Source organism: Micromys minutus (genome assembly GCF_963924665.1).
Source record: "Micromys minutus genome assembly, chromosome: 32".
NCBI classification, from domain to species: Eukaryota; Metazoa; Chordata; class Mammalia; order Rodentia; family Muridae; genus Micromys; species Micromys minutus.
Genome location: NC_137967.1, coordinates 12,684,429 through 12,711,571, shown reverse-complemented (window position 1 = coordinate 12,711,571; position 27,143 = coordinate 12,684,429). Strand labels below are relative to the sequence as shown.

The following is a 27,143-nucleotide window of genomic DNA, read 5'->3' as shown; positions in this document are numbered from 1 at the left end:
CCAGTATTGATGGGGTCACAGAAGCCAGAGATCTTGAGCCAGACCAATGACTCACTGCAGTGAGCATTGGCAAGTGAAGCTGTGTGGACAGATATACGGTGGGACACACTGTGACACACCACAGCTTCTGTTATGTGTCCTGTGCTTTGTGTGTGTGTTTTGGGGAGGCTGCAAGGACACAAGATGGATGCAGGGAGGCACAAGGAGGTGGGGAGATGAGCCGGGCTGGGGTATAAGATGTGAAAATCACAAAGTAAAAAAAAAAAAAAAATGTGGGGGCTGGAGAGGTAGCTCAGCGGTTAAGACTGTTCAAATCCCAGCAACCACATGATGACTCACAACCATCTGTAATGGGATCTGATGCCCTCTTCTGGTGTGTCTGAAGACAGCTACAGTGTACTTATGTATAATAAATTAAAAAAATAAGTGAGCTTCACAGAGCTAGCACACCTCTAAGTGACGGTAGCATGCCATTTTCCCTTCCTCTCCTTTCTGTAAGCCTGCCTTCTAGCTAGGTGTGCTGGCGCATGCTTGCAGCCCCAGCAACTTGGGAAGCAGAGGCAGAGCAACGGCTACAAATTCAAAGTCAGCCTACATGAGTTCGGGGCCAGCCAAGTCCACAGAAACACACCCTGCCTCAAAGTACCAAAATCAGTAAGGTTGGTGCATACCAGTGATTCTAGAAGTTAGGAGGGAGAGGCAGGCTTTTTGAAGTTTGAGGTCAGCTTTGGCTACTGTCTTAAGTCAGAATTTCTATTCCTACACAAACATCATGACCAAGAAGCAAGTTGGGAATGAAAGGGTTTATTCAGCTCACACTTCCACATTGCTGTTCATCACCAGAGGAAGTCAGGACTGGAACCCAAGCAGGTCAGGAAGCAGGAGCTGATGCAGAGGCCATGGAGGGATGTTACTTACTGGCTTGCTTCCCCTGGCTTGCTCAGCCTGCTTTCTTATAGAACCCAGGTCTACCAGCCCAGGGATGGCTCCACCCACAATGGGCTGGGCCAGGGATGGCTCTACCCACAATGGGCTGGGCTCTCCCCCCTGGATCACTAGTTGAGAAAATGCCTTACAGCTGGGTCTCATGGAGGCATTTCCTCAACTGAGGCTCCTTTCTCTGTGATAACTCCAGCTTGTGTCAAGTTGACACACAAATGTACATCATTTTTTTTTAAAGATTTATTTTATGTCTATGAGCACACTGTAGCTGTCAGACACACCAGAAGAAGACATCAGATCTCATTACAGATGGTTGTGAGCCACCATGTGGTTGCTGGGAATTGAACTCAGGACCTCTGGAAGAGCAGTCAGTGCTCTTAACCACTGAGCCACTTCTCCAGCCCCACAAATGTACATCTTCACAATACAAATGCCTTGCAGTATTTGGGATGCTAAGCCAGGGAGGTGGCACTTTTAAGGCCAACCTGGACTGCATGGGGAGATCTTGTTTCCTAAACCAAATACCCACAACCTCTATAGCATATACATCCTTTTCCCATGCGATGCCTTCAGGGAAAGGGAAGCCTGTTAGCTCCACTCTATAAACCTCCACCTGCAGTACTCCCTGTTCTTCACATGAGACAAGGAAATGTTACTAAATCTAGGAGTGAGAGGAGCCATTGTCCAGCTAACCCAGAGTTTGCACAATGCCCTTACCAGTTCCCTGCACCATAGCCAGGATCTGTACTTTCAATGACAGGCTCGGGAGGCTGGGAGTTGAGGATTACCTGGATTAGGGGAGCACCAGGATTATAGAGGTACCCTTCAGACACCTAGTAAACATGCTCTACTTCTTAGTTCTAAAGTGTGTACAAAGCCAACAGCTGGAACTCATTATATCCTGCCTAGGCACAGGCTCCACACAGCCTTGGCAATATTCGCTTCCAGACTGCCAGTCTTGGAGAAGTAACCTAGGCTGAGTGGCTCTAGGCAGATTTATGCCCCTTAAGCACCAGTGACTGTGAGTCACTCTAAGAAAGCCTCACTCCTGACTCAAAACATGCTCTTGCCTCCGACAGCCGTTCTGTTTCCCTGAAAGCCAAGGACTTAAAAGCCATAACACGGCATCAGCACATTTTATAAGGCATTTCCTTAAAAATCAACCCTATCCTGCCCTGAAGTTAGATTTGGGTCTATTAGTGATGGATTTATGACTTAATATTGAAGTTTTTTTTTTTTTTAAATCAGCCAGATTTATTAAATACGTACTGAGCTGGGATTTAGAAGACACCGGCTCAGGCTCACAAGTCTGGCCCTGAGCTGGTGGAACCTCAAAGCCACAAGGTCCTTTCCTAACTCTGGTCCTGGCAAACAGGACTCGCACCTCAGAGGGCCGCCCCCTTTAGTGTTCCAGTGAGTGCATCAACAGCTGGCCACCCGGACACTCAGAACTATGACTTCCTTTGTTGCCACCTTTGCAGATACCTCCTCCAGGAAGTTGTCACCATAAGGCTATGTGGCAAGTCCCTACTTACCACCCTGGTTCAAGGGTAAATAGTGTTAACTCCATGACTTTGATTCCTATCTTTTTTTTTTTTTTTTTTTTTTGCGGTGCTGGGATCAAATCCACAGCTTTGCAGGCATTAGTCAAGTGCTCCGCCACTGAAGTACATACTTCCAGCTCTTTTCCAAGACACGGTCTCTCTGTAGCCCCGGCTGGCCGCCCAAACACTGAGATTAAAGGTGTATGCCCTAGCTCCTGGCTTTAAAGCTCACTAGAAACAGTTAAACCAAGCAGTGCTACCTAGGCTCCTATAAGAAACACCTTGATTACCACACACTATGACACACCCCAGTGTCAGCCAACTTTTAAATACCGAGTATGGCCCTGGTACCCGTAACAGTACAGGCAGACATGGCACCTGGAGAGACAATTAAAGAGCTTAAAATAAGGCTTCTTGGGAAAAGAGGTTGCTTCTCACCACATGCTGGAAATGCAGTACCCTGCAGCAGCTTTTCTGATAGGTTACAAAATGCATCCATTTGCTGCTATCTGCTAGGAACAAAGCAAGTTTGCATCCAAAGCAGCAAACCCCAAAGGAAAGTAGAGCAATGTTTGTGTTGCCAGGTGTGGTGGCCAACATTCGTGATCCCGAGGTGGCTGAGGTATGGTGGCCAGCGGACTCCAGTGAGAATCTGTTCTTTGTGCTTTGTTAAAGGTCAGTTTCCATGTGGATATTCGGGATCTGGGTTTGGAAGGAGTTGTGGGGAGGGAGGGGGAGGGGATTGCAGCTTTTCTAGTGTGGACTCTGCAAGGCTCTCAGAGGACCATCCGATGAGCCTATGTTGATGCTAGCTGACCAGTGTCCTGTGAGGTTTTCAATACCAAGGCCAGACTAAACCTCCAAGGTACTCAGTGCAGCATATTTTTACAGCCTACTGTAAAAATGATACTCAGCTGGGACAAAGAAGTAGCTTAGTTGATGCAGAGAGCTCTTCCAGCACGCAGGGAACCTTGGGTTTCCCTAGTGCTGCACTATCTGGGTGTCGTGGTGCAGGCCTTATGCTTCTGGGTAAGCTGCCTACCACTGGCTTGAGCTACATCTGCAACCCACGTCTGGTATCCCCTACACCTATCTGCCCACAGAGGTGCACTCTGGATGGGGTGTTCCAGTGTGGTTTATGTGTGGCTGATCTTTTCTCCTCATGTCACAGGTCTTAATTAGTGAGTGTCACATGCTCAGAGAGAAGGGGGCTTCTAGCTTTCCTTGATCACATACAACAAGAAATAAATGTTGCAAGTGGTTAGACAATGACTTAGCTGTTCCAGGGCAAACATTAGCATGGTTCCATCTCACACCCGAGATGTTTTCCCTCTCTTCACATAAAGAGAATGTCACTACCTGTGAGAAAGAACTTTGAGAAGAGCTTTTATAGACAGTTTTATTCTGTCTTAGGATAAAGCCTTGCTATTAGAAGATGCACTGTGGGGTCACCATGCTGACAGTTATTATTGGGACAATGAATGTCCCAGTCAGTGACCCAGGGGGCTGTAAAAACGTGCATGAGCATGGAGAACTGGTTGGGATATCTCAGCCTACAAGTACTACCAAAGCACATGCTCTGATGCTTAGCGTGCCTAAAAAATGTGTTCAAGGTCATGATCTGTGGACCCCACAAAAAGGGTTCACATGCAGGGGCACAGTAAATGATGGCTGTCAAGTTCTGGATCTCAACAATGAGACCAAATAAATTACATGGCATTTTCTCATTGATCTATACAAAAGATATAAAATTAAAAAATAATCAGCAATCCGTACATAGCCCAATTCTCCTACAGTGCAGGTCCCCACACCTCTATCACTACTGCATGTTTTCTCGAGAAAGTTAACAAAAACCAATGTAGTTAAAAATACTGAAATCTTTGGATACCTTTATTCCATGGCCTTTATTAAAAACACAAAGTGGCCAGATCTTTTTTTCACTATAGCTTAAATATCAAAAAAGATTTATTAGTAATTTACAGTTAGCAACAAACGTGTACAGTCATCGGTAGGCCACAGGCCCACAGACTATGTTAGTGATGTTTTACAGGTGCCAGATGATTCTGAAAACTCCATCTCTCTGATGTAAAACAGGAGTCAGTGTTACCACAACAGAATTCCAGGCATAGCAGGAGGAATAGGTCAGCTGATATAGCAACAAGTGTCAATGTCTTACAAAGGAGGTGACTTATTTGAAAATACAGCAAGGTACATTCTCATTTATGATTATTTACATTCATACACTTAAAATATCTGTTATCTGAACAAATCCTGTGATTTGCTACAAAATGAAGTCCATACACTATGCATGAATAATTTATGCTTTTAAGATAATGGAATAAAGTTATCAAATCTTCATTTGTGTTCCAAACATTACAAAGGAAATCATAAACCTTAAGCCTGGAAAGCAAGGGGGAGAGCCCCACCCATATCCCTGCTCCTCGGCACACTGACTTCTGCAAGGACACGTATGTTTGCTGACTTTAAAACGTTTATTCTTTTAAAAAATTAGTTGCTTTTTATACAGCTATACAAAGTTCTTAATGTTTCTTTGGCAATGGAATATAATGGAATTTTACAACTATATAAAAAAGTTACCTTTGCCTAAGAAACAGTATTTACCTGTGTGTACATAGTTGACTGACAAAATTCTCTACCATCCAGCACCCTAATTAAGTGTCGAAATAAGCTACCTCATATTGTAGGATCTCCAAAAAAGAAAGAGAAAGACACACACGCAGCACACGTACACACACCCACGCACGCACAAAACCTTCTGTGGCTCAAAACACAGTATCACGGCCTATCTGCAGGCAACTTGAAGTAATTGCCGAATACAATTAGTGATAAGAAAACTCCTTTCAGTGATGAAAAAATACTTAGCAGTTCCATTTAGCTGGCTTTAGTTCAACTCTAAGCTAGGAATCACAACCACCTGCTACTCCACACACACTTATGCTTGTGTTTTTAGAGAGCCTTCCTGCCCCAAAGCAACTGCAGTGTAGCTTTGAAACGAAGCAGAAACAGACAAGACCCAGTGCTGGTGACAGACAGACGGCAACTTCACTTCTCCATTCTCCACAAAGACCGAAACCACTTTCCAGGACCATGAAGAGCTATTTTCAAAAACTTGTTTGTAGACTATGCAGCAACTTTGTTGTCTTTCTAAAAAGAAAAAGAAATATTAGTTCATGTTCCAAGCCATGGCTCCTTAGTAAGACTTTTTCTTAGTTTGCTTAAGTTTCGTTGCATTACTTTAAACACACCCTTCCTCTTACTTTCAGAGAAAAGTTCTGTCCTACGGTTCTTGGGAAGCACTGCTCTCCCGCCCGCACCCAAAGCTCTGCTTGCTGCATGTCCCAGTCAGCAGAGGCTGCAGCAGTGGCTGACCTGACACACCAGCACACCACCCTGCAAGACGGCGGGACCCCACTACCTTTGATTGGTTTAACAATTTAAACTCAACAGTTACGTGAACTTTCACATAGTCATAAAACTCTTTTGAAACTAGTTTCATAAAAACCCCTAAATTTTTTACATCTTTTACCAATCAATACAATAATCCAAAAAATAAAGTAATATTTCTCTAAAAATACCTTTTTTTTTTTTTGCTTTTATTGTCTGTATGTATGCCTGCGTTTTCACACAGAAGCCAGAAGCAGCACTGGATCCCTGGAGCTGGAGTAGCAGCTGGGTATAAGCGTTCTGAGCAACCTAGTATGGGTCCTGGAACCCACACTTGAGTTTTCCGCAAGAGCAGCAAGCACTCTGAACTGTTAGGTTATCTCTCTAGCCCCCCAAAATACCTCCTCCTAAAGGGTTAGGATGTACCTTACTCAGCAGAGCCTTAGCCTAGCATTTAGGAAGCCATTGGCTTTATTTCCACCAGCATGTAAACAAGTTGTGGTGGCTCATGCCTCTAGTCACAGCACTACAGACACGAAGCCAAGAGAAAAATTCAGTCATCCTCAGTTACACAGCAGGCTCTAGGCCATTTCAAACCATATAAGATCAGGTCTTTAAAAATTAACAAAACAAAACTCTTTGAACTCAGGACCTCTGGAAGAGCAGTCAGTGCTCTTAACCACTAAGTCATCTCTCCAGCCTCTCTAAAACAAAACTGTTAAATTTGAATAAGTTTGAAAAATCAATTTAATTGGGAAAATTAAACACCATAACTACTAAGGAATGCAAACTAGCTCTGATGAAGGTTCCAGTGAGATCAACCCTTTGTAGCCAGGGGCTTCTGTTTCAAACTACACGTTTGTTTATGTGTCTACACTTGTAGGAAACATGTAGAAATCTTTCTTTGTACTTATGCTCTTTAGGGTCTAAACAACAGTATAACTATCTGCATATGAGGCACACTACATGACTGTATTACAAATAATCTGCAGGGAAAACGCAGGGAGCTGGCAGTGAAGCCCAGCACAAAGCACCTGTGTAGCATAGGTGAAGCTCTCTTCACTCCCTAGCACAAGCAGGTAGGAGGATAGGATGGGTTCTGTGTAAATACAATGCTGTTCTTAAGGAACTTGAGCATGCATGGAGTTTGGGATTCACGGGGATCTTGGAGCCAGTTCCCCTTAAACACAGAATGATGGCCACACCTCATTTTTTCCAGAGACAGGGCTTTTCTTTCTAACATCCCCCCTGACCTGGAACTCTGAGATTCTCCTTTCTCTACCTCCCAAGTGTTGGATTAAAGATGTGTATAATCACACCCTAATGTTTACACATGCACAGCTACTTCCTGGTTCGAAGACTTCCTCTGAGGGTATAATACCAAACTATGTGTAGTTACTCTAAAGTGAAGCACACATGGCAAAGTACACGCTGGTACAGAAACAAGTGAACTAAAGATGACCCTCTGTCCCCACCAAACCAACCTTCGCACCTCCCAATTTCTTTCTTTTTTTACCTTTCAGAAAGCAGTATGACCAATCCAGACCTTTTAGGGTCCAAAAGCCGTGGTTTTCTGAAAGGTTAAAAAAAAAGATAGGAGAAAGAGAGGGAGAGAAAGGGGGTAAGGGAGGGAGGAGAAAATAAAAGGGGAAGGAAAGAGACTGAGTCATTTCAGATTCTTCCTCCACCTGCCCAAATTTAAATAAATAAATAAATATATGTATGTACATATATATCATTTGTCTTTCTGTGTGTGCATGCCTGTGGAAGCTAGAAGATCGACAGGTGCTGGAGTTACAGGCAACTAGACATGGGTACTGGCAACCAAACATGGTTCCTCAGAAAGTGTAGCAAGCACTTTTAACCGAGTCACCTCCAGTCCCCATTCCAAATTCTTCATTGTCTCAGGACCCTTTCTGACAGAAGACTCAAAATGTATAGTCTCCCCCACAACAGTCCCTGAAACAGCAGCATATGAGAGACGCTGATTACATTCATTCCTAATCCAAACATCCCTTTTCTCACTGACACTCAGCCAGTCAGTACTCAAACTTAGTAAGACTGCCCAGAACAGCAACTTCCACTCCGGGGGAGTGGCAGGGCAAGATGGTTTAGAAATGAGTTCAGCACTCAAGGGCAAAGCTTTTTGTTACACAAGGAGAATCACTGTAAATGTTTACGGTGGGAGAGGATGGGAGCTAAGGTGTGATGGCCAATCCTGATTGTTTATTTAACAGGATTGAGGAGGTGTGGAAATGCCCACTTGAGCTACAAAGGCTGTCCTGGACTAAAAGACCTAAGCAGCAGCGCTCAACTGTCTTTACTTCCCAGCTGCCTCCTCAAGCACCCACTCATGCCTTCTCTCCCTGGGTGTGTGTTCCTTGGAACCATGAGCCAACAGAAATCTTGCCAAACACTGCTTGTCAGGAATTTTGTCCGTGGGCCATCATACAGTTGACAGGGACATTCCAAATGAATGGATGTAGTTAGGTGGTCACGTCCTTCCACCATGTGTATGGTTTACCAACCCAGAAAAGGGGCAAGGTCAGTCTAAGAATATGAAGTAGGTGGAACCCAAAAAATATATGACAGAAGCAATTTGTAATACAAAAAACAAATTATAAAGTACAATTAGACAAACTCATAAAAGAGGGAGTGAAAGTTTCTGAGCAAGAAAGTACATGTGGGTGACCATGAGCAAACCAGTATACACACAGAACCTTACTTCTCTCTCTCAAGTAAACTGAGGACTGGGGTGTAGCTCAGTTGGAAGAGTGCTTGCCTAGTATTTGTGAGGCCCTGAGCTCAATCCCTACCACACAAAATCTGGGTACGGTGGCCCACGCCTATAATTCCAGCACTTGGGAGGCAGAGGCAAGAGGATCAGAAGTTCATGATCACCTTCAACTACACAGGAATTTAAGGCCAACCTTGGCTACTGAGATTCCGACTCTGTTCAAGGCAGCATTAAGTTAAAAAAAAGAAAGGAAGGAAGGAAGAAGTTGTAAGCAAGAAAGAAAAAGAAGAAACCCCTAAGATAAGAATATTCTGGGCACTCAAAAAAGCATGAGGCTGCAGAGGGTGGCCCCACTCTCAGCAGGACTAGACAACACTAGATTTCTGACCAGGAGAGAGAAACAGACCATGAAACAACATATAGGCTGTTTTAGACAAAATCCAAGAGTATTAAAGAAATTAAGGCTAGACAGAGTGTTATACACCTTTAGTCCCAGAGTGGGGGTCTGTGAGTTTGAAGACAGCCTGGTCTACATAGTGAGTTTCAGGACAGCCAGGGCTACAGAGTAAGACCCCATCTCAAAAGAATAAAAAGAAAGGAAGAATGAAAGACAGACATATAGACAGACCTAAAGTCAGTGGCTAATCATCAGTGTCAAGTATTGCAGAGGTTAAACACTTGAGGAAGAGCTACTGAGCTGCAATGGGGTCACTGGCAACTCTGAGATGTCAGATAAGGAAGAGCAGTCCATGAAGTGAGCTCTGAGCTGGAGGGTTTTGTAATTGTGTGGCGGGCACAATATCCAAGATATTAAAATCAACATAGCTGATCCCAGAGCCACAAATACTAATGTCTTTCCACACAGACCCTCAACAATGGCTGGTCATAAAAACTGGACAACAAAACTCCCATCAGCAAATTTTTGCTGTCTTTTGTTATTATCAGTGGATCTCTGTCTAACAGAAGTTTTGCCCTTTTTTACTTTCTTTCCTTGAATGAACTGTGAGGCCTTCCTTAACTGACTGGCCTTTCACTGGATAAACTATACACAAAAACAGACTACATAGAGCCACAGAGTTCTCCCACATCTGTTGGTGAATGCCAATATACCAGATGGTTTTCGAGAGGATGCCTTAATTAGAAAACAGGAGCCAAGTGAGTTCTCTACAAACCTATATTAAGAGCAGTGACTCAAGAGCCAACCTACTAGGCTCAATACTCAGTATCATCCCTCTCTGGTTCTGTGACCTTGGACAAGCTATTTAATATCTCTGTATCTGTCTTCTTTGTAAAAGTTAGATAATAGTAGAACCCATCTCAGAGCTGACATGAGGCTTAAATGAGCTAGTGTGAAAAGCATGCAGCACCATGCCTGCCACTCACTCACTACTGGACGAATGCCAATGCGTTCAGATGTACAGCTTTGCTTTGCTTCCTTGAGTGTTAAAGTGTAAAAATTCAATAATATATGAAATAAAGGCAATACTACAGTCATGTTTTATCACAGAGCTTTAGTGAACCTTAGTGTGCTTGCTGTAAGATTTTTTCCCTCTTTTAAAGAAAGACAGAAAAAAGGTAACACTAACTTAACTGCTAGCAGATTACTTTCTTTGTGGGAAGAGGAGTGTTTCAGAAAATTTACTGATTCATGATATCTAAACTCATGGCTCTAATCAAAAGACAAAACTCATCACCTTCCTATTCTTTATTTCTTTGTCTGAAAGAGCGGTTAGACTTCAGGCAGCACTCCAACTACTGCTTCATCCAATGTTAAGTACTCAACATAGTATTCATTCCTTTTGAGACAAGTCTCACTATGTAGCTCTGGCTGTCTTAGAATTCAGAGTCCGGTGCTGGGACTAAAGGCATGCATCACCCACAATCCACTCAAGAAATCACTGTCCTTTAACATAAATAATATAACCATGCATATTCTCCAAGAAGTTAAACTAAAAGTTATCCTAATGTTTTAAAAATAATTCTGCTAAAGTAGATACAAGTAAACTGTTCTGAATGCTACCCCCACAGCGCTCAGCTATACTTACCCTATATTCAAAATCTGCAAACTCCCTACCCCCACGAGCTCCTCGGAATCCAGCACGAAACCCTCGAGGGGCAGTGAAGGTTCCTCCTCGGCCACTACCACGCCCTCTGCCACCACGGAAGCCAAGGCCGCCTCTGCCTCGGTAGCCCCCACGGCCACGGTTTGGACGAAGTGGGATTCCAAAAGTTTCAGCATTTAACCTTCTTTCTTCAGCCCAAGTTGGTCTCCTTTCTCTGTTATGTAAGAGCAGAGGAACATTAGCATGTCAACTCAGAAAGTGAATTTTCCAGCAAATCAAATCTATGCAGCTCCAATTCCTGATAAATTTAATTGATGTGTCAAGCTTAACTGAGAAAAAAAAAAAAAAAAAAAAGCAGTCAATCTAGTCTCATGGCATGCAAGCTCTGTCCATTCCTGTTTTCACATGACACAGAGGCTACTTTCTTATGAATACAACTGATAAAAGATGCTAAAAGGCGTCATATAAAGGTAATTAAGACCCAAGAGGACTTGTGATTGATTTCACTCAACCCATAGAAAAGAAGACAGAGCTGGCAGGGAAATCCTGGGTTTAGAGAAGCTAGAAGATGGAGGTCCTACTATCCTAGCTCAATCTCTGGAGCTGATGAAATTAACCCGACAAGTGTCTACACTGTCCCACCAATCACACAGCCTACTAGGGCTCAGGCCTCCCTATCCATGCTTACACTGAAGCCAACAGTTGCCCCCAGGTGACACAGAGCTGCAGTCAGGACAAAGGTAATGTGATGCGGGGCAGCAGACTTCCACAGCTCTTAGCTTAATGTTCTAGGTTGTCTCTTTTTGACAATTAGACATTTTCTGGATCTTCTTTTACTTTAATATGTCAGAGTTTTTATTCTATGAGTTAATTCTGAAGAAACATTTTCCATTTGGGTCTGGTTTCATTTGAATTACAATGTAGACAGGTAAGGGGTTTATGTTACACCAACACTTGCTTAATATCTAGGTGTGACTACATTTTAAAACAACAGTGACTCCACCTCCCACCCAAGTGCTGGGATTACAGGTTAAAGTCTATGGTTTTCTTTTTCAGTTCTTCTTTTGTGTTAGTAGGATAAAACCCAGGGCCTTGCATATGCTAGGCAAGTATTCCTCCACTTAGCTTTTAATTTTTTTTAAAGGATTATAATTTAAAACTTTTGGGCTGGTGAGATGGCTCTGTAGATAAAGACTCAAGTTTAACATTAACATCCCTGGAAAACCACATGGTAGAACTGATTTCTGTAAATTGTCCTCTGACCACCACAGCTACTCGATAGAATGCACACAAACACAGACATACACACAAAGAATCAAAAACTTTTAGGAAAAGAAAACAACACACACACACACACACACACACACACACACACACACACACACACACACACACACACACACAACCATGGGGGCTGAAGAGATGGCTCAATAGTTAAGAGCATTGGCTGCTCTTCCAGAGGTCCTAGATTAAATCCCAAGCTCCCACCTGGTGGCTCACAACCATCTCCAACTCCAATTCCAAAGGATCTGATGCCCTTTTCCATCCTTGTTGGTACTGCATGCACGTGGTGTATGTACATGGACACACATGCAGACAAACACCAAAGCAATACACATAACATAAAACTGAATAAATCTTATAGGATCTAGTACCGATTATCATCACAAGAGATGTTGTCGAAGAAGGACTTGGTTTTGTCGTAGTAGCAGTTGGGCCCAAGTGGGTCTTCCTCATCGGCGTTCCCCTCGCTGTTCTGAGTATCAACTCCTGAGTCTCCTTTGTCTTCACCGTTTACAGGTTTCTCTTGTTTCTCCAGTTTATCTTCTAAGGAAGAACATGCAAGTTAAGACTCTACCCATCTAAGCTGTAAACCACCTTCAACTTAAAGATCAAGTTAATCATTTTTTTTGAGTAGGAAAATAAAAATTTACCTTTTAATTTAAGTTTATTATGAAACTCTCTGTCAATTTCCTCCTTGTTAAATTGTGCATTTGCGCTTTCAAAGTCAAAGTCTTTTTCAAATTTCATTGGACCATCTCGACGAATACCAAATCTTCCCCTGCCACCTCGATGACCCCCACGTCCTCTTCTTGGAGCAGAAGGAACTCCAGGAACTATGTTAATAAAGAATATTTATAATAAACATTCAGTATATATTAGCTGATTTAGAGCAGTACTGCAGTCTTTGAAACAATCTATAATAAAATGTTTAAAGGTTTCTGTATGAAAAGTATATATGCATTTTTATACAAATAAGAAATGGTAGGTTGGAGACAGGGCTTGTGATTAAGGACACTGGCTGTTCTTACAGAGAACCCGGGTTTAATTCTCAGCATCACATGGTGGCACACATCTAAAACTCCATTTCCAGGGAGCGAGTGATTGATGCCTTCTTCCCACTCATGCTCTATGCATACATACATGCAGGCAAAACATGCATACACATAAAACAACAAAACAACCCCTCCCCCCCAGAAGTTGGGGCTAGAGAGATTGCTCAGTGCGTAAGGGGTAAGGGAGGTATGGTCAGGCCTGAAGACCCATGTGATGGAAAGAGAGCACTGACTTCCACAGTTGTCCTTTGACCTCCATACCTGTAGTGTGTACACTGGCACATATACACAAATTAAAAACAAACAGCACTCCTGCAAGTTATCTCTGACCTCTACAGGTGTAATGTAGCACACACATGCTCCTCCCCAGAGAACAAAAAGAATTAAGTTGCTAAAAGTTAGTACGTACATAAAAAAAGCATAGAAGATTTACGTAACTTTCTCTCACAATTCAGATAAAGTAAGAGAGACACCAATCCTTACTGGCTCCAAGCGCTCCCTACTTCCACTGTTTCCCTCACCTGGTTCATGCAGTCAAGTCTTCCTAACTGTGTTCTCTTTCTATAACTAACCTATACCTATACCACCACCGGATTTCAGCCAATCATCTGAGATATAATAAACAATAAACAGTAGCAAATTCAGAGGGAAAACTTGTGACCCCAAATATCCAACACATGTATGACTGAACAAGCAAATAAACAAACCCACCCAGAATCTGCAGTAGGTTGGTGTGAGTTTAAACTAAAAACACACGGAACACAAAGCAGGATTAATATCATGAAGTACAAACTGAATATGAACTGTGTAACACACTGACAAAAAAGAGAAGTGACTACAGGGTCACAGATTTGTGTTCACTGTTTGGTGAGGATGGCAAACCGAGTTTGAGCATAAACCCACAGAGCAGCTTGTCCAGGCATGTCTGGGTAAGTAGGACTTTACACACTCAATTTTATTATTAAAAGTAACATGCCAGGAAACTGGGTCTGATTCACCTTAAAGTTCTATAAGTAGAATACCTATGTATAAAATCCAAGGAGGAACTGCAAGAAAGGTCACTGTTCTTTTAGTGACCCTTAGTGGTGGAGGAGGGTAGTGAAGCCTTTAGTTTATCTTTTGTTTTTGTGATACTGAAGACTTAAGGCTTCCTGGATGTTAGGCAAACATTCTACCATCAAGTTTTATCTCTTAACACAGGTGGTTAATTGTGGAGGGTACTGTTAAGATAAATTTACTTATTATTTCACATATTATATTATTATTATAAAAAATATATTGTTTTACGTTTGTGGATGAGTGTGTATGTGCCTGCAGAGTCAGAAGAGGGTGCTGGAATCCCTGGATATAACTGGAGTTATGAGACCACCCGAAGAACACTAAGGAGGTAAAGGAAGAACACCCTTTTCAGTGCAGGAGGCCCATGCTAGCCCAGGCCACACAGTACTCACAAACAAGTACAGGAAAAATAAGAATGCTGAGACACTTAAAAATAGCATATTGAAGACGGGCAGTGGTGGTTTACGCTTTTAATCCCAGCACTCAAGTGGGAGAGGCAGGGGGATTTCTCAAACAAACTCTGCTCTCAAAAACATATTAAGGTGCCTAACAATAAATACAAAGATTACTTTTAAATTACCATCTATGTTTTTAACTTGGAACAGTTTTAGACTTTGTTTTCTATTAGTAGATTGAAAATTAATAAAAACATACTAAATACTGCCAAAAAATGTAAAACCTTATTAAATCAATAATCACGAAAGAAAATGGAAAGTTCTTAAATAAGTACCTCATTTAAAAAAGCAAAAGGTTGAGGCTGGAGAGATGGCTCAGTGGTCAAGAGCACTGACTGCTCTTCCAGGTCCTGAGTTCAAATCCCAGCAACCACATGGTGGCTCACAACCATCTGTAATGGGATCTGATGCCCTCTTCTGGTGTGTCTGAAGACAGTTACAGGGTACTCATATACATAAAATAATTCTTCCAAAAAAAAAAAAAAAAAGTTTGAGAGATAGCTCAGGGGTTAAGAGCACTTTCTGCTCTTAAGATATAACTCAGGTTTAGTTTCCAACACCGACATTAGGTGGCTCACTACATCTGTAACTTCAGTTTCAGGAGATCCAATAAGCATGTGGCACACATATATGCATACAGGCAAAATAGTCATATACATAAAATAAGTTAAAAAACAAAAAGGCAAAAATCGTTGCTCTGGGTCTAGTGGTATACTTGGGACGCAGAGTCAGGCGTTGGAAAAGGCTGGCCCTGTTAGCCCTGCAGTAATCCCCAGGGTAGCCTGAGCTTCATTAAGACTCTGCCTTAAAACAAAGAAACATTTCATTTCATCAGATTTAGCAGCAAGAAACTTTATCTGATGAACCATCTTGCTGGTACCTTCAATATTTATTTCTAAAAAGATTTTATTTTGAGGGCTGGAAATTGCTCAGCAGTTAAGAGGACTGTGGCTGCCTTTCCAGAAAACCTAGGGTTCCCTTTATCCACAGGACACCCCACAGCTCTCTGTAACTCCAGTTCCAAGTGATGTGAAGTCCTCTTCTGGCCTCTGTGGGCACCAGGAATGCCTGTGGTAGTCATACGTACAAGCAGGCAAATACTCAATACCCTTAAAAGAAATTAAAAGGGCCGAGAAAGCAAGCATTCCTGGGGTAAACCTCTTGCCATGCAACCATAAGGGAGGGCTGCAGTCCAGATGCCTAGTACCTACCTAAATGTTGGCCATACCTATGATCCCAGCTCTCAGGAAGCAGATATAGGATCCCCGGAGCAAGCTAGTGAGCTAAACTTGCAAAATTAGCAAGCTCAGGGTTCAAGTGAGGAAACCTCCCTCAAAATATAAGATAGAGTGGTTGAGGATGAGCCGATGTCAACCTCTGGCTCTGCCTGCACACACCTATGTACAGATGGGCATGAGCACAGGTGGACGCTGACCGGCCATCCCAGTTAAGTTAATGATCTCCAGGTTCAGTGAGAGACTCTTAACTCAAAAAATAAGGTGGAAAATGACCAAGACATCTAATATTGCCTTCTGACCTCGACTCCCATAAGCACAAATCCACAAGAACATGTACATCTACCCCAAACTCAAAGACAAGTACAATCCTTTCCAGAAAAATAGTACTTCAAAAAATTAAATACAGATAGAAGATAAAGAAAAGCATACTGTGGGGTTACAGTTCATTTTCCAGGTTCGTTCCCAAAAGTAACATTTGAACTACTGCACACTAGCAAAACTAGAAAGCAGACACTGGCAGAATTTAATTAACCAAACCATAGCTCTTACTCAAATGTCAATAATTTTTGATGAGCATCTTCTGGCATGTATTTATGTAGAGGCCAGCAACAGTTTGCCACATGCACAGACTTATAAAAAATCCACTCCCCCTGTGATCAGCCCTTTGAGGTTCATAACTCCCCCTTTCTTTTTAATACCAAGTATGCATCTTTGAAATGGTTTCTCCTATTGAGATCCAGTTGCTGGCTATGGCAGCACATATCTTTAAATCCAGGCACTAGGGAGGCCGAGTTCCAAGACAGCTAGCTCTGCACAGTGAGGACCTATCACAACCAACCAACAGCAAAACCCCTCAAATCAAACAAACCCAAAACAATTAGATCCAAGTAACTCACCTACTTGCCTCTTGCTGTCATTTCTGAGTTGTTCATTTTCTGGCCTTGGGACTTTGTGTACTTCAGCTATAGAAAGACATGCAAAAGTAAGAGATCAATTCAGAATATATAATCAAACCTCCTTTTGTAAAGTTAGAATGGGGGAGATGACAACACCTGCAATACCCACAGCTTACTTGCGCTCTCGCTCCCGCTCTGACACTCTCTCTCTCTCTCTCTCTCTCTCTCTCTCTCTCTCACACACACACACACACACACACACACACACACCACTTTGAATCAAATTTGAAAAACTGGACACTATTAAAATCAAGTTCAGCTTCAACCCACTAGCGCCATTCATATAAAGTAACAGTCCTGGTGCCATGAGGAGATGGAAAGTGGTCACAGTGCAGGAACAGGAAACAGCTCAGCTCTACCTCGCCTGTGCTCTTGGTTGTCTATTGCTTTCTGGCTGGTAGGTGGCAAAGGCCTGGCGGGTACAGGGCTCCTTCTCCCAACAGGTGCTGGAGCAGGTAAGTGGGCCGAGGCGGTCTGTACTGCTTGTTCCATGGTTGGACTTTTTCTCAAAGGGTCTAACTGAGGGCTTGATCGACCTAAAATGTAACCAAAAGATAATAAACTACCCTAACCTGGGATTTCAAAACCACCTAGACCTCATAAAAATAAGTATTGAATTTTATTCTGCCAATTTAAATCCTTAGCATAAAACTGGATTCATTTTATTAAACCAGTGTATAAACCTGGTTATCTTCAGTGGGCTGGTTATTAAGCTAATGAAACAAAACAAACCCCCTAAAACAGCCACAACAACAAAACCCCCAACATAACACAAGTGCCATGACTTTATCTGCATGTTTGTACCTACTATAGGAATATCAGCAAAGACTACAGTGTAGTCTTTGTAGTGTTTTTAGAGACAGAATCATATAGTCCAGGCTGGCCTTAAACCCCTGATCTTCCTGCCTCCAACACCTAGTGTCTGTGTGTGAAAAAGACTAAAGCAGGAAGTCGGCTACAAGAATATATAGAACTGCAAAGCACAGCAGGTAGATTTTCTTTAAAATAAGAATTATGTTTAAAAATAAATAAAAAGATTTCTTTTGTATATGCAAGTACACTTGCTGTCTGCAGACACACCAGAAGAGGGCATCCGACCCAGCTACAGATGGCTATGAGCCACCATGTGGTTGCTGAGAATTAACTCAGGACCTCTGAAGAGCAGTCAGTACTCTTAATCGCTGAGCCGTCTCTCTAGCCCAGTAGATGATTTGAAAAGCCTTACATGTGTGGGTAAATTAAACGTCACCTCATCCCTAAGTCATTTCAAGGCTCTCTTGCCATGTCTCAGAATGACATTAAATACTCTATCATGGTTTTGTTCCTGTAATGTTTGCTCTAGATTTTGAAAGAAGCTCTTAGATTCCATGATATTGTACCAAAATAGAGAGTTTTGCTTTAAAATCACCTTCATTTTTTAAAAAAGAAAATCCCTAGATATGCTACACTGCAGGCACAGTCACCTGGGGAAGATGATGAATGCTGACCAATCTCTGGTTGTGGAGTACTCAGAACCCCAGGGATAACGATTCCCCAGGTTCTCTAAGTATACAATAACAGTATTTACATATTTCCAGACATTAATGGCAAGTTACTTTAGTAAAAGTTTAGTTACCAGAGAATACTGAAAATATAAGGTACTATTAATAGAAACACTGTTAAATTTTCATTCTTTATGGTTATAATATTTCGGCTCACAAGAAGCAGTATGTAATGCTTATAAAGGGAGTGTTAAGTTTTGTTTGAGATAGGGAATGGCTAAGCTGTTCAGGTTGGCACTGAACATCTGGACTCAAACAATCTTCTTGCCTCAGCTTCCAATATGCAACAGAGATCATAAGGGCATGTCACAGTGCACAGTTTTCAATGAGTTAACTTTATTCTTTCCACCCCCTTTAGACAAAGTCCTTGTTAAGTAGATAAAACAAGCTGGCCTTGCACCCACAATCTTCCTGCCTCAGCTTTCCATACACTGGGATTACAGGTGAAATCAAGCAGCTTGAAGTGTTAAGATTGAAGAAGGCCTATTACTGCAGTCCATTTTATAATATGCCACCAAATGACCTTTCACATTCATAAACTTTTTATCATTGCTCTTCTGAGAAGAAACCTGCAACTCTGAAGCAGTGCAGCAGTGAACACAAAGGGGCGTATAGAGCGAGCTACCGCCTCACTAGCTGCATGTTACATTTTCTCTTTCCTAACAACTTACTAATCACTGCGTTAATTCTGCTACAAATAATGAAAGGTGGTGGTTATGATTAGTAATAAATCCAAAGATAACTTTAGAAAATGTAAAACAACCTCCTTGAGTGAAGATCACATTCTTATATAGAGTTAAAAGAAAATCTAACGTATTTTGTGTAAATTTCAGAAAATTTTATTCTGTAATGTGCTTGTGTTGTGCACCTCAAATTGAGTGCTTGATGAGGCCAGAAGGTGTCAGAAACCCCTGGAGAAGTCTCCTGTGGGGCTGAGCTATCTAATGTGGGTACTTTGCAAGAGCACCAAGAACTCCTGCTGAGCCACTTGTCCAGCCTCTGAAGTTCAAACATTTTAGTTGGTGAATTTACATGAATTCTTAGGCTTTCTAAGATTTATGTAAATATCCAATCTAAATTTAATAAGAATACTTCTGTTTTCAAGTCTTCAGTATGAGTAAAGGAATCTAACCTTACTTTTTTTAAAACTGTAAGTCATCATCACAGAAATAACCAACCTCTCTATACTACAATTTAATCTAGAAATCTTTTTTTTGTTTTGTTGTTTGTATGAGACAGTGTTTCTCTGTGTAGCCTTGGTTGTCCTAGGCTATGTAGACCTGCCTGCCTCTGCCTCCCGAGTACTGGGACTAAAGGCGTGTATCACCACTGCCCAGCCTAGCCCAGAAATATTAATCATCTGCTTAATCTTACCCCTTCCCTCCATCCCAGCTATGCCGAGGATCAAACCCAGACCATCATACAGAGTGCTCTTCACGAGACTGTACCACCAGCCATTCCATCTTATACTTACAGCAGAGCTGTTCCTAACACTGTACTTTTTAGTCACCTCTAAATTGATTCTTAGTTTTATTATACCAACTAAGTAGACCTGTTACTTTTCTTTTTCAAGTATGATCTGATGTATGTACGCCCAGGTTTATTTATTTATTTTTTACAATTTATTTTTTATTTTCATGTATATAGCGTTTTGTCTGTTTGAACATATGTACCATGCACACACAGTGTCCACTGAGGCTAGAAGAGGGAGTTGGACCCCCTGAGATTGGAGTAATGCATTTCTGTGAACCTCCACATGGTGTTGGGAATTAAACCTGGGTCTTCTGAAAAAAGCAGAAAATGTTCTTAACCACCTCCCAAGCTATGTCTCAAATTTTTATTTATTATTATTAGTGTGTGTGTGTGTGTGTGAGACCCTGGTCTATGACAGAACATCAGGCTTGGTAACAAGTCTTTACTGAGTCATCATCGTACCAGCAATCCAAATTTAATTTCCCACTGTATTAAAAAAATTCCATTCTTATTTTAAATATAATCAATTTTCTGGTGTATTAAATTCCACTATTCCCATTTAAATTTAAACATCATGAGAAGACTTCTCAATACTGATTCTTATCCATGATATGAATCATTATCATGTTTCTCTCACTAAATAAAACTTTTCTCATAGAAGACCATTACGTTTTCTAACTTATTTCATACATAATTTTAGTTTCTTATTATTGAAAGCTATTTCTTTTATCTCCATTATAGCATATAGATTGTATTAAGACAACTATTGACTTAAACTTTTTTATTTTTATTCATGTGTTAGGACTGTTTGCCTGTGTGTTCCCAAGTGCACTACGTGTGCAATGCCCTCAGAGGCCAGAAGAGGGCATGAGATTCCCCTGAAAATGAAGTTATAGATGGTTGTGAGGCAATGGGGTGTTGGAAACTGAACCTATGTCTTCTGCAAGAGATGATTTTAAGTGAGTAGCAGTAAATAGGTATCTATATGATGTTAGTAAAAATTCTTGTTGAACTTTAATGTTAAGTCTGATAATGACTATTAAGAAAGCTACCATTTACTAAGCATATTAAGATAACTAATGCCAAGAGCACTGCATAGATGGAAAGAAATTGTATTCTTTTTGTTTTCTTAAAGACAAGGTGTGAATAGGTTTGGCCTCCACAGACTCATGTGATTCAGTTCCTGGTCAGAGGGAGTAGCACTATTAAGAGGTGTGCTCTTGAGAGACCCATGGCTCCAGGTGCATATGCAGCAGAGGACAGCATTGTCTGGCATCAGTGAGAGAAGAGGACTTTGGTCCAGTGAAGGCTTGTTTTCCCAATGTAGGGGAATGCCAAGGCGCTGAGGTGGGAAAGGGTGGTTGGGAGAGGGAACACCTTCATGGAGGCAATGGGAGGGGGAGAGGGGTTGAAATTGGGGCAAAGGGGATAACATCTGACATGTAAATACAGAGAATATCTAATAAAAAAGAGGTGTGGTCTTGTTGAAGGAAGTATGTCACTGTCGGGGCAGGCTTTGAGGTTTTATATGCTTAAGCATATAAGTGTGGGACACAGTTTTCTGCTGCCTGCAGATTAAGATGCAGAACCATCAGCTCCTTCTCCAGCATCATGACTGCCTGTATGACACCATGTGTCCTGCCATGGTGACAATGGACTGAGCTTCTGAAACTGTAAGCCAGCCCAAATTAAATGTCTCCCTTTACAAGAGTTGCTATGATCATGACGTCTCTTCATAGAAATAAAATCCCACCTAAAGACATAGTTTCAATACGTAGTCCTGGATATCCCGGAACTCACAGAGATCTATCTGCCTGCTTCTGTCTGCAGACTGCCAGGATTAAAGGCATAAGCTACCACACTCAGCAAAATTTGTATTTTTACAGGAAATCTGGTGATTACAAGAAGTCCCATTTCGTAATTCAAAAAATTAGGGCTTATTTTTTAATCAATAATAAATATACATTTATATTAGCCTAGAAAAGTCTGAAAAAACACAAAACAAAATGCAAAATATTCTTATTTATGGGAAACAAGATTATGGTTTTGTTTCATTCCTTATGCTATTTCCAAGTCATTTACAGAAAATGTTTAAAATGTTTAAAACAATACACACATACATATATTTTAATTTTTACTTTTAATTATGTTTCAGTGCCCACGGAAACTAGAGATTATGAGTTTAGATCCCACTGGAGCCGGAATCATGAGCAGTTCTGAGCTGTCCCATGTGGGTGCCGGGAACTGAACTTAGATCCTCAGCAAGACTAATTTAAACTCTTAACTGGAGTCATTTCACAATCAGTAAGTGAGCTGCATGGACAACACTGGCTACAATGACTTTAACGTACAATAACATAACATACAGGGCTATCTATTAGCACTGGCCTGATTGTGGTATTTGTCAGCTCTGCCCTGCGATTGTTCCACCTTTATGAAGTGAATCCACACTGCAATACTGAACATAGAACAATGGCCTTACCACACTGGTGGCAGCAGTGGACACAGCATGAACAGGGCTGTTTGATTATAGATTAGGAGATTTTTTTTCAAAATGAAAACAGGATCCTTTAAGTTTATTAAATTGTTAAAATGCCTAGGGCATCTACCAGTCCAGACCTCAATCGTGACCTGTACTACAAGATGGTTCTTTTGTGGTGATTACAGAGACAGATGGTTTTACATCCTGAGGGGTGTTGGGTAAGATTAAAAATATCAACAGTTTATTTCTTTGGATGGGTTATCAAATTATCAAATTAACCTAGTATATTTCAATCTTCAGTGGCAAATCTGGGACTAATCTGATAAACTTTGTAAACAAATGTTAAACAATGCATATTATTTCAATTTCAATGTATAAAAATTTAAAAAAAAAGTAGAAACTATTCAGCAAAAACATTTAGTGTAATCTAGTAACTAGGAAAAATGAAATCCTGAACCAGCTAGGTATGTTGGCACACACCTGTAATCTCACCACTCAGAAGGCTGAGGCAGGAATATACTGAACATACTGAGCTAGCCTAAGATAAGCAGTGAAATCCCTGTCTCACAAATTTATAAGGAGGCAAACACCAATGGTATATGATGTTTATAAACCTGCAGAGCAAGGCAAAAACTACCATAGACATTTGGCAAGGACTTAACAGGCAGAGTAGCTTACCTTGGGCTAGCTGTGGTTTTACAGATCTTGTGTCTTGTGTGAAGGCTGAACCAACTGCATTGCTCTGGGATAAGGTACCGCTACTTGATGCTTCTGTTCCAAAGGATGTCAAGGAGCTCCCAGCTTGAAAAAAGATTTTTAAAAGATCAGCATTTTCCTGATTGTTTTGGTACCCACTCTGCACTTTATAAAAGTTAATAATCCTGAACTAGAGAGATAGATCCGTGGGTAAGAGCACTGGCTGTTCTTCTAGAGGTCCTGAGTTTAATTCCCAGCTCATCTATAATGAGATCTGGTGCCCTCTTCTGGCCTGCAGGCATACATACATGCAGGCAGAACACTACATAATGAATAAATAAGTCTTAAAACATTAATAATCCTTAAAATTATACAAAACAATCTGAGAAATCTATAGCAGTGTAGGTGAAAAAAAAAAAGGTAGTCCTATAGCCTCCAAGCAAACAGCTTTTGGAAGACATGCAGCACTTAGGAACTTGCAAAAGTAAGGACACAATCAAATGGTGAATAGCAGAAACAATGCTTTAGACACATATGAATTTCAATCACTGCACCAACAGGTGAACCCTCAGCCCCTTCTGCTAGAGCTTTCCACCACGTAGGTCAGCAGGCAACATCTAATGCCTCCACTCCACCACAGAAGGAACTGTGCTGCTGCATTCTGTCCAAAGGGGACACACGGAGTGGGAATCACAAATAACAGAATGAGGAAAAGAACATAGTTCTCAGGCATACTTGTTCCACCAATCTTCTGAGTTTGTGCTATATAATGGGTGGTTGAGCTTTTCTATACAGCATTCTCTTAATATACAATCTAGGAAGTTGTTCCTATATGTGAACAACCTGTATCTCATGTCTCATTTGTATACTACTCTATGACACTAGGTAAAATAAGCTCTTACAAAATACAAATATAATTACCCAATATAGTGTTTGGGACTTCCTTTATAAACTACTACCTCCGATTATAAAGCCCCAGTTCCCTGGCCCCTCCTACATCACTGTGTGTATTTGAACCTGTGTAAACCATAATGCGTTTACACTTTGCTCTTGCAATGTGATCTACTTATTTCCAGAATGGTCTACTCCAGTTTTTCAACTACTTCTAACCACTTTAGCCATGCTGTTTGAGATGCTTTGATACTCTCCAGAACCCTCCTAATTTGATAAACTCTACTCATCAACCTCCCTAAAATGGCCCATCAGAATGTAGCATTCTCACACACCCAGGCATATTCTAGTCAGGTGTCTTGTTCTGGTCAGCTCTGGAAGAGACCGAATACCACCGCATAACCCTGGGAAAGCAGTAAGCATTTTTAAAGACCCTACTCATGTTGCTAAGCAAAGTGATCAGTGTGCGCTGCTCTGAGCACCTTGCTGCTGTCTGCTGGACTGCCGATTCAATGGCAGCAAACCGTGCCTTGTAATCTCACCATGCCCCCACTCCAGCTCCTTGACTCAATTCTACTACTGATTCAGGTCTGTAACTCGCCTCAAGCAATAATCATTATGTGCTATGTAGGCCAGGCTAGCCTCAAGGTCAAAGTCTTCCTGCACCAGCTTTCCAGGTACTGGGGTAAAAGGTATGAGCCTCCGAATCACTTCTCATCCATGGCTTAAGAAAGGTCAATTAAGGTTTGTGTTCTCTATGGAGGTACCCAGCTATTATAGCCCTATCTGTTAAAATGGTGATTTTCTTTCCACTGAGATATACCTTTATGGGGGGGGGGGGGGGAAACCCAGTATTTGGGTAGATCTTCTTTGTCTATTTTTTTTATTATCCACATTTGGCTATCTTTATGCCAATAATTCACAGCTCTTAATATTCTTTGTAATTCTTGAAATTGGATGGTATAGACTTCAAACTTCCATTTAAAAAAGACTGATGAATTTTGACTTGAATCTTGAATCTGTGAATCAACTCAGGAGAGTGCGTCATCTGACATGTTTTGACTCTCAAGCCATAAGTACAAATTAGCTGTTTATGTAGAGTTTTAATCTCTCAGCAGTTCTGTGGCTCTCTGTAGAGCAGGAGGACCTCAACTTCAGCATTCACTGCATTCTGGGTCAGACAATGCTTTGTTATTAGAAGCTATCCCAACACCCTGGACTCTATCCACCACATACCAATACAGCCCTACTTTTAAAAGCCAAAACGGATTCCTGAGCTTCATTGTCAAATGTCCTTTGGAGAATGTGGGCAGTTTCAGGCTGACCTGTAACTCACTATGTAGACTAGGTTAGACTCAATCTCAGATACTTGCCTGTCTCTCCCTTCTAGGATTAAAGGTATGCACCACCATGTCCAGCCATTATTTAGGACTGTTACAGAATTCTAACTGACAGCAGCTGTGACCTTTAATAGCTTTGTTACTAGTGTGTATGACTATTCTTTTAGTGTCTTGGTGCCTTTTTCTATTCTTGCTAATTAAAAATTAATCTATACAAGGGACTGGAGAGATGGCCCAGCAGTTAAGAATACATATTTCTCCCGTAGAAGCTCCCAGCCCTCATGTCAGGTGGCTCATAACTGCCTATAACTCCAATTCTAGGAGGATTTGATTCTTTCTGAACACCCCCACCTTTTCCAAATAGAGTAACTATTTAAAATATTATTTAACACTGGAGATTTAAGAGAACCATCAAATGGCTGGTTGATTAAACTAAAATACAATGTCTGTCTATTTGGTCAATATTCTGCCATTCTGCCTGTAAGGGTACTGAACTTCACTTCAGCATACCAGCAAACAAATATGTTAAATTATTCCTGTAGAACTTATCAACTGGGGTAAACAAACTGATATCAAAGAAAGGGTACCTGAGTGTAATCTATCTATTTTTGGAGGCAGTTATCTACAAACCTTTCACGTCTAGATCCTCTGCCTCAGTGTTAGAGATGGCTTAGGAGTGAAGAACATTATTGCTCATGCAGAGGCCCTGGGTTTGGTTCTTAGCATCCAGTCCCAGGGCATGTGATGCTTCTCATGATGGCATAGGCTCCTGTACACATGTACATATAGAAATGCATTCAAGCAGGCAGAGAGAGGGACACGTAAATTTAAGTAAATACATTAAAAAAATCAAATCAATGCTTAGGTCCTCTTCCTCTGCCTCAGTGCTGGGCACTCAAGTACACACCAGCCCGCCCAGTTAACGCGGTGCGGGCGCCGTGCTGCATCGAAGAGTCTTGCTTTGTACTACTTTCCTTTTAATTGGTGCAAGGGTAAAACACACTTTTTACATGTTTATGGGACCTCGGCATTTTTGGGGTGGTGGTGGTAGTGGGTAGGGGAGTGGGGGAAACGGTTTCTTTGTGTAGCCCTGGCATGTCCTAGAATTGGGTCTTGACTGAATCAGACCAGGCTTGACTGAACTCAGAAATCTGCCTGCTGGAATGAAATGTGTGTGTCACTATGCTTGGTTTGTACTTTTTAAAAATATGTATGCATGTGTGTGAGGCACTTGTACATATGTATGCAAGCATGTGTGTAAACCAGAGGTTAACACTGGGTATCTTAGTTGCTCCTCACCTTCTTTGAACTGAAGTCACAATCATCTAGACCAGCCGGCACAAGCTCCAACATCCATCTCTGCCCCGGCCTCTACCTTCTCAGCTGCTGTGCCTGGCTTTTATGTAAGTAACAGAGATCTGAACTCACTGCTGACTCACAGTTCTTAATGGCTAAGTTAACTCTCCAGCCCTGGACATCTGTGTTTGTTATAGTGAGTTCCAAAGTCTTATTTGTGTTGAACCGCTGATCTTCTCCACTATTTTTAGATGCACTCATTATAGAAAGAAATTAAATAATGTAATACAGTGAAATCAATGGCAAATAACACCATGATGAAGGAATAGTAATACTCTAAATAGCTCCAAATTTAAGACAGTTGACTACAATTAGTCTACTTTATAGTAACTGGAAAGCATGGTGATTTAGTAGAAATTACTCTTTAAGTTATTTCCTAGGTTAGCTGGTCATATGCAATAAGCCAAAGCTCTTGGTCAGCCATGTGACTGGAGGAGCAGACAGTCCCATTTTACCATGTGGTGTGCAGCCAGGCTAATAAGACATCCCTATCGTGCCTGCAAATGCCATCTGTATTCATGAGACTCTGCACTAACTGGACTAATGTGTTACTCTGCATTAACATGCTTGGTGGGTTAGGAAGATTAAATGCTTATTTGTTTGCTCCTTTAGCTACTAAATGTTTAGAT

General features: G+C 41.4%; 1 protein-coding gene across 4 annotated transcripts in view; it reads right to left on the bottom strand.

Annotated features, from left to right (window-relative positions):
• Positions 1-4,343: 4,343 nt before the first annotated feature.
• LSM14A (LSM14A mRNA processing body assembly factor) overlaps positions 4,344-27,143 on the bottom strand; it is a 43,659-nt gene continuing 20,859 nt past the window's right edge. The window contains exons 4-11 of one of the 4 annotated variants that reach the window (XM_080908421.1): positions 22,910-23,032; positions 17,095-17,271; positions 16,676-16,741; positions 12,626-12,808; positions 12,347-12,518; positions 10,674-10,905; positions 7,408-7,464; positions 4,344-5,651 (exon numbers count right to left, since the gene is read on the bottom strand). In XM_080908421.1, the coding sequence (XP_080764547.1) occupies positions 7,441-7,464; positions 10,674-10,905; positions 12,347-12,518; positions 12,626-12,808; positions 16,676-16,741; positions 17,095-17,271; positions 22,910-23,032 (977 nt within the window). In that variant the 3' untranslated portion in view covers positions 4,344-5,651; positions 7,408-7,440. The remainder of the gene's footprint in view (positions 5,652-7,407; positions 7,465-10,673; positions 10,906-12,346; positions 12,519-12,625; positions 12,809-16,675; positions 16,742-17,094; positions 17,272-22,909; positions 23,033-27,143) is intronic. The other 3 variants (XM_080908422.1, XM_080908423.1, XM_080908424.1) reach the window with 3 other exon arrangements.